Below are 17,513 nucleotides of genomic sequence, written 5' to 3' on the forward strand. Positions count from 1 at the left end.
ACCACGACTAAGTTCATTTAATATGATGAGAAGGAATACTGTCACTTTGGTGTGGATGTTTTTCAGGAATGTGTGTTTTAAGATAGCAGAGCGGGGCGACTTATATTTTACTTACATGGTGAACAAATTACTACTACAAGTATCGGCCTCTTTTGCTTTTCTTTTTGGCATATCGGTCAATTTAATTCAATCCTAAAATTTGAAAAATCCTTAGACTCACTGCCTGTCTGTCTCCTATAGAAAAAAACTATAAAAGTGCATGAGAAAGAAAGGCAAATTCCTTATAGTTCATGGCTACCGTTGTTAAATGGAATGAGCATTTACTACTAAACTAAAAATCTCCATTTGCTTTCAATTTTGCACATTGCATATCGGAAAATGTTCTTTTTTATTGCTGCCGTTCTGCCTCTTTTAAGCCCATGTCGGCTATCTCAATCTCGCTGAACATCTATCAATCACCCTGCGCTCCTCTCTCTCCGCGGTGGGACCATCTCTCCCCGTTAACCGTGTCAGGAGTTGATCCTCTGTGTTGCCTGCAGCCCCTCGACTCCATTCTTCACAGTGTAATCTCGGGGATTCGCTGGTCTCTTGGTGTGAGAGGTGATGGCTATGGCGGGATGAGCGTGATAATCTGACACACTGGATTAAGGCCTAATCTCTAATATCTCTCTGCTCGGCCGTCCTTCTGCCGGCGCGTCAGGGGAACGCCGCAGAACAACCAGCAACCGCCAAACTCCACGTGCCAATTTCATTAATCTGAGTCTCGTGCATCAGCGGATTAGCCCTTGTCCATTTTGATTTCCCAGATTTCATTGAGGATTTAGTCTGGTATTTCCCAACTGAGGGGTCATGGGGAGGTTCCAGAGTTGTACTGTTTTGGAGCTAGAACTTGGGTTGGATAAGTAAATGGAATGGACGTTCATTTGTATATCGCTTTCCACATGACACAAGTCACAAAGCGCTTAACCCCATTTAGGAGATCTATTCTTCATTCAGTCCACACACGGTAGTGGTGAGCTACATTTGAAGCTAGGATTTTCCCCTGGGATTGACTGACAGAAGCGTAGCTGCCACCACCATTTATTCAGTCACACAGGTCATTCATACCTATTGTACATGTACATGCAGAAAGGCCCCGTCTGCCCAGGGATTGAACCCAGGACCTTCTTGCAGTGAAGCATGAGCACTAACCGCTGCACCATTTTGCTTTTGTGTGGACATTTAAAGGGGGGGTATTATGCAAAATGGACTTTTGCAAGCTTTACATCATGTTTTTATGTCATTCCCTCATTAAAAACATGCCTGAATTGTTGCCTTGGCACATTCACGTATTTTTGAGTAATCTGTAAAAACTCTGATGGCGGCCATTTTAGGGATAGGTTTGCCTGAGTCCTCCTAGGAACGCCCCCACCTCCTGGAGACGCCTCCGAGCTTTCGTCACCAGCCGAGTAACCAACCACTGCTCCTCAGCAGAACCCCCTCCCCACTGATGCCACAGACAGCGTGTGGAGGGAGCGTGTTGGAAAGGGTCAGAGGTTCTTAAAGAGACAGAGGCCTATTTCAAGACATTCGCTACAGCAATTTTGAGAGAGCAATTTTATACAAGGCAATTATTTTAATTTACTGCATTTACAGACCAACAGAAGTTTTCGTCATCATTGTAGTGTGCTATAGACTGGTGCTATGTGAAAAAAGCATAATACCCCTCTTTAATACATAATTGTGGCTTATAAACCTGCATGGGCAGTGTATCCTTCATAATTTCAATAATTTCATATAATTTCTATGGAAAGGACCATACCAGCAAGGACTCGTTGTTTGATTGGAGCGCCCTCTACGGGCTGCAGTGGGACTTACCTGACTTATTAATATAACATAATATAAAAAAATAAATGGCATGGTCTTAAAGTGCAGAACTGGTTCCAAAGGTGCGGTTTATGGCCTTTAAAAATGCACTTCTGAGTTTCAATTGAGTATGTAAAATCCAGGAAATAATAATAAGAACCGCATGAAATTATAACATGGTTAAAAGCTCGGGAAAAAAAGCTTTTTGTTTTTAATAATTATTTTGTGGATTATTGGACAATCAATATAAAGAAAACAGTTGCAGAGGCATGACTCATGATTTTGCCAGTGTGGATTCCTGGTGCTTTAAAAGGAAGATGACAATGATCAGCAGAAATGACAGAAGAGTCAAGCACCACTTTGGCACAAAATCCTGTTTGAGACGTCGCATTGTTTCAGTGCATCCCTCTGAAGTACATTTTGACCCCTGTCTGCTCCGTGAAGGATTTACCGAGGGCTAATCCTGGAAATATGAGGATTCATCAAGAACAGTAGCTTTAGGGACGTCCCAGGTTCCAGCTAAAATGCGCAGACTTGCATATTCTGGTTTTAAAAGCTTATATGGCGCTGCAGTGGGTTGATCTAATAAGGCAATATCCCATCATACACGCGGTCCAGAGCGTGAAGGTGGCCGTGTCCCGCCTGCTGACTTCCTGACCTGGAACACTCACAATTAATGTCCCGTTTCATAGGGTTAAATTGGTGTTAGTAATTCCTCCGCCCGCGCGAACGGCGGGGAGAACAGGTGCCGGCGTATTCGAGTCACGTCGCACCTAAAGAGGGAACATGATTAACCAATTACCACGGCTTTCCAATAAATGAGTAATCAGTTTGGAGGCTGATCTCTGAACCGCTTGAGCCGTCTCTCTCTCTGACAGGAGCGGGTCGTTGTCTTATACGCGACCAGGCGAGAGCGCTAATGCAATGGGCGACCGATCGGGACACAACAAGGCGACGGAACCGGGGACGGTGAGAGCAAGCAGGGCAAGCGCCTGTTGTGATGGTTAAAGGGAAGTGTATTTTCTGGGATCTTTAATATCTGTAGACATAAATATGCACTAAGCCGTTCTCTGTAAACAAAAGGAAATACATTAACTTCAATAAAAATGTTGTTGTTCAATGTGCAAATGCCGAAAAGTTAGCTCTTTTCTGAGGGTACTTCCCACACATACGCTATAAGTTTTGCACATAGATTCAATTCATATATGGTACAACAGCTGGTCATACATATTTTATGCCTAGCTAAGTCTAGCTATACTGTGAAGTAAGAAAATAAACACCAGAGTTTATATAGACAATGCGATGGGGACAGGTGAAACAAAAACTTACAGGTGAAATTATTATTCCAAATATTTGGCTTGTAAATAAACTAATCTTGGCCTAATACATATGGAACAACAAAACCCAAATGAAAAGCCTGAATTTGAGTCAATCAATGAGCATTTTGTTGTTTCCATGTCAATCTCAATGTCAACTTTCCTTCATTTATCGTTTATCTAAAAATAACCCGCAATAGGCGAGATCCTTATAATAGTCAGCTTTATTTTTCTACAATTATTATATATGTTTTGAGGCTGTAAAACCCCTCACCACACACTTTATGAATACACTCGTCTCACTACTTCACATGGGTTCTCCCTCATGCCTGGTGAACACTGTACCGATGTCACACTACAGACGTGGGGATGGAAACATCGTGAGCTGCTCTCGTCTCCGCTGTGCGCTTGTTCACAACTAAGAGACAGTCGTAGCGGTGTTGATTTCCGCGGAAAAGTATAGAGAAAGTAAACCTGCTAATGCCCGGCATGTATTAGATAGATAGATAGATAGATAGATAGATAGATAGATAGATAGATAGATAGATAGATAGATAGATAGATAGATAGATAGATAGATAGATAGATAGATAGATAGATAGATAGATAGATAGATAGATAGATAGATAGATAGATAGATAGATAGGTCCACTGTAAAGCACATACTAATAATAATAGGTAAGACCTGCTCAGCTTGTATTGAAGGCCAGCGCAGAAAAAAAGATGGGTTCTCAACAAAGACTTAAAAACATGAATAGACTGAGGCATTCGAACATTTGAAAGAAGGCTGGTCAAGAGCCTCGGAGCCGCGACGGCAAAAGCCCCGGTCTCCTCTGGTTTTCAGCTGTGAGTCATTTGATTGGACGGTCTCAATGTTCGACCTGAATCACGGATCGACAGAAGCTCTGAAAGGTCGGGTGGAGCCAACCCACTCAGACATTTGAAAACCATCGACAATGTCTTAAATCTAATCCTATAGCTGACTGGAAGCCAGTGCAGGGAAACCAACAGTTAATGTCCTCATGTTTCATAGTGTCCGGGAGCAAAAGGGCAATGTGAAACTTGTTGTTTTCCAGTTGTTTTTTATCATTTAATTTCTTGGACTTTAAGGTCATTAGTGTCCTCCGTGCTTTTATATTTGCATTAACGATTTGTGTCAAAGTATTATTCAAAATGAAGAAATCATCAGGACTTAGTGTGAGTAAAAGTGTCACAGCTACAATATTGTGTTCACATCGAGTCACGTGTAAAATGTGATCATGTGACACAGCTGTATTAGCCTGCGGCGATATAACCAAATCCTGAAGCGTGCGCTCCTGCGGCTCACCTCTGTCGCCGGCGTGTGTGTTCTCCGGGTTGAGCGTATCCAGCAGATGGATGGAGCTGGTGGGTCTGGTTTTGCCGCGCTCGTCCTGCTGATGGTCGGCTGAGCTCAGGCCGTTCTCGTACAGATGGCTCTCCCCGTGACGAAGGTGCCAGGTCAAACCCAACAGATGCACCGCTGTGAGGGCCGGAGCAGGGAGCGACAGACAGAGAAGGAAGGGGAGGGGGAGAAAAGAGAGATCAGGATTCAAGACAGGTAAGAGATGTGTGAGTCTTCCCTTAGATCGCTCTCACAACATCTCCACCATATGTGAAATCATTAAATGTATATTTCGAGCTGCTAAAGATATACATTGCACATATTTAAACTCTTACTTGTGAAGTAATGATTGACAAAAATGTGTTCACAACAAAGGCATCGTCTCTGTAGCAAGAAACTAAGCTACACTCACACCACAGGGAATGCTCACAATACACTTTTGAAAACTTAGCTGTTTTTTCACCCTTGTAAATCATCTGCCTTCAAGTGTGTAGTGGAATTAAACCACACGCATTGATTCAGGCTTTTACAGAGTTTTCAAAGCACATAATTTCATCATGCAAAGCAGCTTTTTTTTCTCCCTTTGTTATTTAAAGTCTGTACGTAAGTCTGTAGGTGTAAGGCGTGAAACTGAGTGTCACCACCTCAGAGACCGTCAAGTAGTGACACTTTCAACACACACCATATAAGTGCTACACATGTTTCATAAAGACTATAGAAGCCCACGAGAATAGGTTATAAATACTAAATACATCGTCAAACTGTGATTCACTGAGAGAAGATTATGAATGACATTTTTACACATGGTGTAAGGTCCCATTTGACACAGATTGACACAATTATTTCTGATCAGATAATCTTATTTGTATCCGTTACAACAGATGTTCAGAGAAAAGTGTAACATAAACATAAGGGATGTTCTTGAAAGATCAAAGATTAAAAAAAATGTTTTAAAAAAACTTTTAAACTAATACATCATCATTTTAATATGAAAATACATAATATTACAGAAAATTGACATCTGTCTCATCTTAAATATTGCAAATTATGTTTTTATTTTTCACCATATTCACCAATTGGCGAACTGAGTGTTGATTGCTGAAAACCTCCTTTGGAAAAAATGGCTCTAAAGTTTTTCCTTCCGTCTCCCAAAAAGGAAATTACCATATTTGGATAGCAGCGTCTCGGTTGCCTTTTGCAATGCACGTGGATACAAAATATGTTTGTGTCTGGATACGCTCAGGCCATTGCATTGACAAAGGTAAATGGTGTCTTTTTTTTTTTACTCTGATCCTTAAAGGGACTGGAAGCAAGTTCGCCCTTTTATACTCACTACTGCCACCTCAGGCCATATGTGTAACTGCACCTTCTATATTAAGCTCGTGCATGACGGCAATTCGGGCCGAAGTGACACATTTTTGAGTGACCGTACAGGATTTTAGAGGCAGTTGTGGTGAACAGGTCTGAGCTCATTCTACACATTAGGACATGGCTGGAACATGAAGGGGAGGAAAGTACTTAATTTTAACATTTTTAAACTCCTTATAGTCCCTTAAAAACTAAGATGTTAAAACTCCAGTATAAAACTATAGAATTCCGAATGAACGGCTATTCTTTCACTCCAAGGCTATATCCACACGAAGACACACTTAATTTTCAGAAACTTTGTTTGTATGCATGAAGCCAGCTTAGTAAATGTGTGTGTCCACATGGGTCGACTCAGGTCTGTGAAAATGGCACAATTCATCTTCCAGGCCTGTGTGAGATGTTGTGACACTAACACAGATAATAGAACAAATGTAGAGGGAGCATGTGCAGTAAACTTTTGTGGAATGTAAAAATGAAACTGATTCAAGGATTTACAGAAGAGATGAGGAGGCGAGTTTATTCTTCAGACGTAACGGGACTAAAGCAGAAAAACCTGTCAGTGACCGAATTTTTACCAAAAACACAGACCTACTCGGCCGGGTTTTTCTATTGGTCACCTGTGGCTTGTGGACTGCAGTGGAGCAAAGAGGAGCGGAGTAAAACCAGCATACATCCATGAGTAAAACTTATTCTAAGGTCAGTAGATTATGGATAACAGACACCACTCTGGCGCTGTGATGTCATTGTTTTAGTGAACGCCGGGCTCGCATGGACGATACACTGGATTGATAAATATCTTTGCGCTTAGTTCTCAGCTTGACTTCGTATGGACAGGGCCTAAAGAAACGAGTATCTACCACTGAACTAATGAACATGCACTATGATTAGCTCATTCATTTAGCGACGCAAATTGACCTACAGGTTAGTATAAAAGCAATTAGTCATATAAAAGTAATGAGTTGTTTTACCCTTGACAAGTATAACATCCTGTATCATAACATGCATCAAGTCCTGGTTCCCTTATTTGCTATAGTGTTTACGCCTCCTCTCTGGCTGCGCTTATTAAATCTGTGCACCTGTGCTTGGTGCCATGTGAAAAGCTCCATATGTAAATGAGACCATGTGAACAGAGGACAAGGCAAAGGTGGGCAATTACTGCACATCTTCCGAGTTGGAGCCCTGGGCTAATATCACTGCGCTAACATCTCTTTTATGCATCGCTAATGACGCTTTGAACGCAGCACCTGATTCACAATCCATATGGGCCTTTTAAACAACAAAGGTATCAGAGGCAGCGGCTTCCCCTCTCCTCCGCATAAAGGCGTTTACTGGGACAACATTTCAACACATTTCAAAACAGCTCGCACCCATTAAAAAGATTAATTAGCGCTTTTACAAACGGCCGTCGATAACATTCGCTGAGCACTCACCTAGCTGCGACCCATCACCATCGCCATTCCTTCGTGTGAGATTGGACCTCTAACATGACTTGAGTTTTTTGGTTCAAAAGGATCTCTAAAGGTAAGGTCCCTTTCGCTGATGCACAAAGAACAAAGCAAATAAATAAAATAAACCATTGCAGTTTCCCACTCCCCCCCACACACCCCCGTCCTGACGCAGACACATTTGGAACATCAAACAAAAGCAAAGTCTGAAATCACAAAGTTACTATGCGGCGGTGGCGTTGGGAGGAGGCATTCGCTGCATGCAGATCAAGGTAAGGAACTTCTAACGACTTCAAACGGCTTCAGTGTCTGACGGCTCATTTCTAGATGGAAGGGAAGAAGGAAAGAAGGGAGGAAAAAAAAAAAGAGCTCTTGACATAAACTTGCGCAAAATGGCTGCTTAGGAAAAAACAAAATCACAATTAGCCGTCAGGACCAGGAAGCGAGGCAATCGCGAGGGGACGGGATGCTCACTCAGTCGGATACCTGCTATTTTCATGTTCGAGTGCACATGTCCATACTTGAACTAATGAGAATCACTAATTAAAACTCCTGATAGTTCAAAGCCACTGCAGTCACTTTGGAAATGGCGCGCTGTGTAATTCCACTAAGGGTTCTCAGACTTACAAAAATGCTAATCGTGTGGCAATCTCAGAACAATTTGCAATAGACTAATTCTTACTGAAAACAATAAGTGCAGTTTTTGGTGATTTACGTGATATACTCTAAATTACTATCAATCGGGAGCTTAATCAGGATTACTTAGCTCCATTGTGCATGTTTTAGGTTGATGAGGAAACCAAAGCACCCAAAGCAAATCCACCGAAACGCACCTGGAATCTAGAAAATACCACCTATGGTTAATTCCAATAACTATTGTGTTACCGAGGATTTTCCGGTATGTAGCTAAAACAGTTCATCAATCCGATACCAAGATGTATTTTTCTCAAGTACAGTCAGAGTTGGAAGTCACTGGAGTTTACTGAGTGTACCAATAATGCAACCTCTGGCAGATTGAATTTTGAAGGTCCTACAAAGCAAAAAGTAAAAAAAAAAAAAAAAGTTAAAAAAACAGGCTTTTCTGGGCACTGAAAGATCATTTACATTGCATTATTCATTCACTGCAAACTTGGTGGTGGTAAGCTACTATTGAAGCCTCTGCTGCCCTGGGGTAGACTGGCGTAAGCGAGGCTGTCAATCTGCGTCATCGGCTCCCTGACCACCACAAACCAACCACTCACATTCATACATTCATCCAGGTTGCCATGGTGTTCCCAAACAGCTTCCCATCCAAGTACCAAACTAGGCCCTTCCAGTAAAGGCGGTATGGCCTTGACTGAGAAATAACTCTAAAAATCACAGAGAAAGTATTCATGTTATCTCTATGAAGAGTGGAACTTTCGACACATGACTTTGTTTGCTATTTATAATTAGACATGTGGTTTTGGGCCATTGCCACAAGTGTCAGATTGGTCCTCAGTATTGGTATTTTCACTCAGCCTAAGTATTGGATTGGTGATAGATTGGGTTGGAAAATAAATGCTTTCAGAACAACCCCTGTATGGTTATTTCAACCTGGATAAACTCAAACACACAAAAGCCGTGATTAGGAAGATTTATTGACATGTATGAAAGTCAGTATGGATGAACAGCTTGGAGTTACGGATGTCTACCCCCGGAGCCTGGACACTGGTAGTGGTATAGGAGACCCGTGAAAGATGCAGCAGGGAGAAGCCGTGGGCAGAGAGGTGGAGGCGGGGCGGAGGAGGGTCGCAGCACTGCTGGGAAGCGAATGAACCATGATGGTTGGGGCTTAAAAGCGGGACCGAGGGCGATGATTGGCTGCTACAGAGGTGGCTGGGGTGGAGGTGTGGCCCTCTCAGAACCGATCATTGGCTGGAGGTAGGTGATGCCCAAATTAGTCTACCCGGTTGAATTAACGGCAAGGCTTCATAACATAAAAGCCTTCTTCTAACTTTCTCGCTGTGAATAACTACCTATATCCTTCTATAAAAGACTACAATGTTAAATGAACAGTGATTAACATCGTCTTAGAATGGCCTATTGGTGTTGTATTTAGTTTGGGGAAAAAGGACTATTTGAGCACTAAAGCTAATTTAGTTCCTCCATTTTGGCCTCTTGGGAGAAGACTACATTTTGATTTTCCAGCCCTATCCCCGGCTCAGCCCTCATCTCATATATAATAATAGCAGCTCTTCAAAGCAAAACACTGGTGATTACTGGGCCACGAGGGACGCAGCGTGCATCATTCGGTCTTCACTAATTGAACTGTCAGAGAGTGTGACAAGTACAGACACGGACAGTCGCCGATTCAGAACATAAGTGCGGCTAAGAGTCACTCACTCTTAAATATCCCATTTTCACTCGCCATATTTTCTGGTATTTTTAAATTATGCGGCAAGAAAGATTTCGCTATTAGGATGCTTCTGTATAATGCTCTGACTCATGCCTCTCTGTGGGCACAAAGAATAAAGTCTAGACAGATCAACCTTGGTCTGGGAAGCTGAATTTGTGTACAAAATCTCCTCTTGATGTCTGACTCTCTATGGTGCTGCATTTCGAGGAGGCAGGCGCAGGAGTGACAAGAGGAAGCAAGCACGCAAAATACTAATGATCACACGGAACATATTGTACTCAACAAAGACAGATTTCTGCAATTCCCCGCGAGAATTTCCTGCTAGGTGCTTTTCCTTTGTCAACTCGTACATCCACAGTAAAAACTGCATATACGGTAGTCATAGTTACAAGAACTTGAATCACCAGCATTTATACTTGCTAATGCTTGTAATAAAAGAATTATGTTTTATTCACATATATGTGAGCTACGGTGAGTCATGCTTTGTCAAGGCACTTTCATGACTTAATAGAATGGTCTGCACACACTGGTGTATGAATGAGACCCCACTGAGACCCACCATTGATCAAAACCATCCATTTATTAAAGGGCGGTTCCTTTGGGTAAAAACGCTGTATAAGTTGTGACCATTGCCAACATCTATCATGGCAAGCTACGACCCAAACAAAAATAATAATTTAAAGTGGACATGTCACGCATAATTAAAACATTCTTTTGGGTGCATCAGTGTTCAGATTTCATTTAAAAGATGAAATAATGTTTATGTAAAAAAACAACATGCATTGAGGTGCCTAAATAGTTCATTCTCTCGTCCTTGTTGTGGAGCGGGGGGTGTGGAGTAAGGGGTGGGAGCACAGGGAGGGCAGGGAAGGGAGGGAGTTCAGCTTCCTTATAGCCTGGTGAATGAAACTGTTCTTCGGTTAAGGCTACACAAATCCCAAATACTCTGCCTCAGTAACCTAATTTTGCATGACATAAATTGTTATACTATTCCAAGCACATATCATTACATCATTACATTATTCATGTTTAAAGGAATAGGCCACCGTTTTTACATACTGAGATACAGTATGTTCTTACCTTAGCTTTGACGAGTTCTCTAGGACCTGTCTGACCTTCCCCCGTGCCTTCAGTCACGTAAACACAGCGCAGACGGGGTTAGCATTTAGCCTCTCCCCCTCTCCACTATAGCTCCAAAACAGGTCAAGATAGAAGCTACCAAGCTCTTCCACGTTTTCCCTATTTAAATATGGTTACGTGAAGTGTTACACTACAAAGTATAATTACACAAAATTAAACAATGTGGATTTTCTAAGCGGATAAAAGGGGGAACTATATTGTAAGGCGTAATAATACCAGGAGTAGTTCGAAATCCACGCAGTAATCTTCACTTTACTGTGCGGATGCCAAACTACTCCTGGTATTACTACGCCTTACATTATAGTTCCCCCTTTTATCCGCTTAGAAAATCCACATTGTTTAATTTTGTGTAATTATACTTTGTAGTGTAACACTTCACGTAACCATATTTAAATAGGGAAAACGTGGAAGAGCTTGGTAGCTTCTATCTTGACCTGTTTTGGTGGCCTATTCCTTTAAAGCTTACATTTTTGTATTCATTGGTCCAAGTTTGCTGCAGTTGGGCTCTTAGCTTTGCCAACCCTATTTCAGTAAAAAAATAATGCCTACAGACGATGACATCACAATCTGGACACAAGCAGGGACACGATTAACAGCAGCAGACAAAAGTTATCATGCCCTGTTTTGACCTTCGACACATATTCCTCCTTGGCCAGTCTCTCTGGAGCCGGCGAATTTACCCAATATAGTGCAGTTTCGCAACAGTTACGTATTGTTTTGGTGAGAGAACATTACATGCTCAACACATCATGTCTTTTCACCCCAAATGTCATGCAGTTGCAACCATCACATGACTCGAGGGGACATGTGTTTTGTTTGTCCACATTGTGCTTCTCTATCATACAGCCAAAAGTGGTATTGCTGCATGTTAAAAAATTAAAGGAATATTTGTGCTGACATGTACTGCATAAGCTCTTGGCAACATCCTGAAGTCTCTGTCCCTTCAGAGAAAAAGCATTACATATTTTCAAACATAAACAGCCCACAGAGTTATTTTGGTCCTGGAAGCATTAAAATGTGGTTGTGTAATTTTAGATGCAACAGTCCCCGCAGAGACGCGCTGTTGTCTATGAATCAACCCAGTGGGGATATACAGTATGATGAGCTCTCTAAAAATGTTGAAAGTTTTCTTCATCATACAAGTCTGTGGATTACATTTTAGATTTATCTCGCTCTATCCTCAGCTTTGCTTTTCAGTTTCGTGAGTCTTGGTAGTCTGTCATTGTACACAATTGAATAGATCCATTCAAGGGAAAGGTTAAAATCCCACTTCACTTGGTTGAAAATGTGACTCGGTTTGAATTCTACGTCCAATTCTCTATTATATGTTTGTGTCGCAAGGCCAAATCGCTGTATAATATAATATAAATGTGCTTTTTAAAATATTACCAGCCAACCCAGGAACTACACATGGAAATGACTTGTCCTGCAACCTGGTGCTAAACATCTACTCTCTCCAGTTTCAGGGTTGAGGGGACTGTCCCTGTCTAAATTAATGAATAAACCATAGTATATTATTTCTTAGGTTCATCTATATTGAGAAATTACATGTCAACTCAGCAGTGGAAGTCAGAGAACTTGATTTTGAGTAAAAGCACATATAGACTACTATTGGTCAAACATTCAGCCAGTAGTTCTTGAAAAGTATATGTAATGTTCAATAGAAATTAAAGGGATACTTACTACTATTTTTGACATAGGGCCTCATTCCCTAGTTATCCAGAGTGTCTGGAGATATATATATATATATATTTAAATTCATGCAGTCCTTATATTTGAAGAGGTTAGTGGTGCTAGGCTAGTGCTGGGCTAGTGCATGTCTATGGTAACTAGTAGCCTGCATTAAAAACAGTCTGACCCAAGCACAGTGCGCCTGAGGCAAATCACTTCTAACATCAGACTACTGATATAAGATAAGATAAGATGGTACTTTATTGATCTCACAGATGGAGAAATTGCATTCGATGAGAGAGCATCCGGCAGCAGCACCCATTCAGTGTGCACCACTCAATGTCTGTGTTGACTGAATCATTTTTTAAATAAAACCAACCAGCTTCCTGGTTGTAAGCTACGCAGTGGCGGAGTGATCTGCTAGGTTACCGGATCTTTAGTAGTTTGTTTACCTGTGGCCGGCATTACTACACGTGGAATTCACAAAGGAGCTTTCTACAAATCAGATATGGCAACGTTTGGAGGACTACCCCATGATTTTGAAGAGGTTTTTAATGCAGGCTACTAGTTACCATAGACATGCGCTAGCCTAGCACTAGCATAACACCACTAAACTCTTCAAATTTAAGGACTGCATCAATTAAAAAAAACAGAAAGGTCCCGTCTAGGTGGGAATTATTGAGTTAATAATAATGCCTTTTTTTAAACCCTGCAAGCATTTCCTTAAACTTTATCTAAACACTGCCTCCCTGGTTCAAATTCATGGCATCTCTCAATCCTGCCTGGCACTCTTGAGCCCATCTCCCTGTGTGTGCTTGTTGTCAGGTGTCCCCTCTGCACCTCTGTCTCCTCTCAGGTAATGACAGTGCAGTGCCAGTCCTCAGGGGCTCTTCACTCTTAGCTGCTCCTCCAAAAACCCTCAGACCTGCTCCTCCTGCTTCTGCTCATCAGCACCACACTTCGCTGTGTGCCTATTGACCTTTTGCGCCCACACTTAAGTCTAGAGCCACCAAAGACAAGCATGTAGATGCAAACTAAAGTAAAAATAAAGGGAAAGTGACCTGAAGTATGTGGTAAAGTTTGCTCTCTAAAGCCCCTGTCCTTAAAGAGTATTTGTGTTGTTTGACCTGTCAGATTGAAGGGGTGTGGGAATGAGCTCTTTGTAGCTCAAGGCAAGGACAGAGAGTGAAATATGACTTGACAAACTGAAGTAATGCATTGTTGAAATAGCTTTAAACTTCTTTGACCATACACTAGCTATCACAAAGTATGGCCTCAGGAGAAATGAGAGTGGCTAACAAACCCTTCAACTAAAACTCTGTAAGTTGAGAATTTTTTTCCGAGTCTAATAATAATGGAATGCACACCAACTCTATAATTTCCACTCAGAAACTCGGGACAGAATCACCAAACCCAAGAAGGAGCATTTAAAGATGGCTGTACCCTACGCAACATGTAACAAATGTAAAGTTATTTGGCAGATGTTTCCCAAGTGTCAAATGAAACAGATACGCTTCACTGCTTTGTTGCAGACTTCTAAATTAATGGTTAAAAGGAAAACTACTAGTGCTGAAATATCACTGTATTTACAACATTTATAATAGATACATTATACTATCTCATAATATTACAATGATGTTGTAAACTCATTATGATGCTCTAACAGGAGCAACAAAGTTGTAAATTCTGCGGATGCGACAATCTCCGATGTTTCTGACCTGGACAACTGGAATATAACTTGGAAAAACCGGGACGGATTTTCCGACGTGCGACCTAACTGGAGCATAGCAGAAGTGCATGACGAATAAAACACTTTTGTTGTTTTGGCCATAAGCAATAACAAAGGTTTACACAGGTTACACGTTAGAGCAGCGTTCGATTTAACCTACTGTACAGTCAGCGCATGAGTAAAGTTGAGCTAAAAAGAGCATGGTGAAACCAGGACCTAATGCAGAGGCAATCCAGGTTTAAGGATCTGGTCCACACTTGATTCAATGAAGATCTAATCAAAACTGCTCAAGTCTTCACTATGAGCGGCCTATGCAACTTCACCTGCAAACATGCCACAGTTAGAGATCCATTTCACTAGTATCTTCACTCTTCTTTCCCTTTGCACAGTGTTGGCGGAGAAGCACTCTAACCCTTCTGAGGACTGATTGGGCTCGAGCGTCTCTTAGTTGAGATCAATAGCACAAGGAGAAAAGTACTTAACCTTAAAAACACATATTTGACCAAACCACCCAATTAACAGACCACTCGGCGCTTTTAAAATCAATGATGGTATACAATTTGTCACACAGTTCAGGAAGCTAATAGTGGAACTTAAAACAATATCATTTTCCCAAACAAGTTTAGCGTGCCCTTTAAAGTGCATTAGATGTCTGAGTTACAACCAACACTTTTATCTTCGCTGTAGAGAGGGTAATGGTGTGGAAGAGGGCATCCCCAGGCCACTAGGCACCCGCGCTGCAGGAGATAAAAGCGTAAGTAAAACTGCCACTTCTAATACGGCTGCTGATGTTGGAGTAAAATATGATTGAGAATAATATAAATGAACTAAATTTGTTATATCATGGTTGGACGATATTATTTAAAAGCCAAACACAATTTAACATAATGACGTTCAATTCACACTGCACTTAAAGGTTAAGGCTACTAAGCGTCATAGACCAAAAATCAACACAAAAGCATTTCAATTAGGTTTTGCATTCATAATCCTCAAAATTTGGATCTGAAATAAAGCCAAAACATCTCACCATGGCCGCCAACAATAAACCTATTCAGTAAAGTGTTTAAAAGCTCAATTAAAACTTGATTTTATTGCCATACCTTACTTAAACCCAAGTACATTATTTTCTAGGTTGAGAGCCAACTGATTAACCCTCAGTCCAATCTCCTTTCTAATTCAATATCCATAAAACAACCTGTTCTATTTTGGCAATGTGAATCGTATGGTAATTGATTGAATTTTTGCCACAAGTGCGCAAGTGAGCAAGTGGTTGATGTTGGTCAAAAATGATGCCGCAGATTGGGAGGCTTTCATACTGTTTTTTTTTAGCTTTCAACAGGGTATGGGTCGTATACGCAGGCGTCACGTGACTTCCGAGTGGATCCTGAGGAGGATCCATCCCGTTCCTATCCCGTTATTTCCCAAAGAATTTGTAGTGTCTTGTCCAAAAAAATAAATAGAACGAGCTGCTCAAAAAATAATTAGCATGTCTTTAGTATAAATACATTTTAGTTGTAATTTTTGTAGTGGTGTTTTTGGGGGTCAGCCCTATGTCACCCATTACCTATGTTCCCCGGTTCTTATGTCCCCTGGTACCTATGTTCCCCGGAACTTATGTCCCCCGGTACCTCTGTCCTCCGGTACCTATGTTCCCCGGTACTTATGTTCCCCATTACCTATGTCCCTCGGTACCTCTGTCCCCCGGTACCTATGTTCCCCAATACTTATGTTCCCCGGTACTTATGTCCCCCATTCATTACCTATGTCCCCTGGTACCTATGTCCCCTGGTACCTATGTTTCCCTGTACCTATGTCCCCCCGGTACCTCTGTTCCCTGGAACCTATGTCCCCCGGTACCTATTTTCCCCGGTACCTCTGTTCCCCAGAACCTATGTCCCCCGGTACCTATGTTCCCTGGTACTTATGTCCCCCGGTACCTATGTTCCCCGGTACCTCTGTTCCCCAGAACCTATGTCCCCCGGTACCGATGTTCCCTGGTACCTATGTCTCCCAGTACCTATGTCCCCCAGTAACTATGTTCCCCGGTACCTCTGTTCCCTGGAATCTACGTCCCCCGGTACTTATGTCCCCCGGTACCTCTGTTCCCCTGTTAATAAAAGTGGGGGAACATCGGTGTAGTAAGATGAGGCACCAGCCCACTAGGTTAGTACTAGGTTGCCCTAACCACTAACCTAGTGGCTAGGGCAGGGTCATGTTTAAGATGATTGAAACACTGTATATCCATGACGTTTCACTCTCATGCCTTGTGATTTGTTGATGTACCAACTCACCTATGATAAAAAAAAGAAATTGCAACCGGTGTACATAGGACCCGGGGAACATAGGACCCGGGGAACATAGGACCCAGGAAACATAGGACCCGGGAAACATAGGACCCGGGAAACATAGGACCCGGGGAACATAGGACCCGGAGAACATAGGTACACACACACCCGTTTGATACAAGCTGCTAGCTCTGAGATAAAAAGCCTATTGAACTGTGACTTCTAGCACCAAAATAATGATTTTATATGAATCTGTGAAATGGAGCTTACAGCCAATGCACAGTTTTAAGGCTAGCATTCAAACTACTACGGCAAAATGGTATCATGTGTAAAACCAACACTGGGTTTAAGTAAGATTTTGATCTTTATATGTGGTCAAATATAACTCACGGTGATGCTGGCTCAGAAATCTGCTTGAGTGCACGGTTACGCATTAGTAAAAGGCCACATGGACAGCGTATTTCTAAAGCAGAGCGTAAAGGTCAATCTTGGTAGAAGCAGACCAGTATTTGAACCACAACACACGGCGTGAAACATTTATGATGTGTGTGCGGACACGTGAAGTGCCTCAGTCACTCTCAGAGCTCAGCATGTGGACTGTTAGGAGAGCAGCAGGCCCCAGCGTGAGCAACCAAGCTCTTTCTCTACTTTTCTACCTGCAAATCTATCCATCTTTCTCTTCTGTCTTCTCCGATAAACAGGCAATACAGACATCTGAATGATTCTGCAGTGATGACAACATTTTTGCAAAGCCTGGAAGAAGCAGCAGACATGTTAAAGTGATAGTCTTGAAGTCTAAATGTTTTACAAATGTTATAAAATGTGCAAAATCCACCAGCTGGTCTTGCATTTTGATGTTGAATTAGTAATAATATATACATACAGTGGGGAAAAAAAGTATTTGGTCAGTTTCACATAGACATTCTATTGGATTTTGGCCAAATACTTTTTTTCCTTACTGTATAATTTTTTGT

At 41.8% G+C, this 17,513-nt stretch overlaps 1 protein-coding gene across 1 annotated transcript in view; it reads right to left on the bottom strand.

Annotated features, from left to right (window-relative positions):
• The window catches only part of tenm1 (teneurin transmembrane protein 1), a 464,310-nt gene that overhangs the window by 236,535 nt on the left and 210,262 nt on the right, over positions 1-17,513 (bottom strand). The window contains exon 6 of the mRNA XM_079556162.1: positions 4,489-4,662. Coding sequence (XP_079412288.1) covers positions 4,489-4,662 — 174 coding nt within the window. The remainder of the gene's footprint in view (positions 1-4,488; positions 4,663-17,513) is intronic.

The sequence above is a fragment of the Gobius niger genome (genome assembly GCF_951799975.1).
Source record: "Gobius niger genome assembly, chromosome: 5".
NCBI classification, from domain to species: Eukaryota; Metazoa; Chordata; class Actinopteri; order Gobiiformes; family Gobiidae; genus Gobius; species Gobius niger.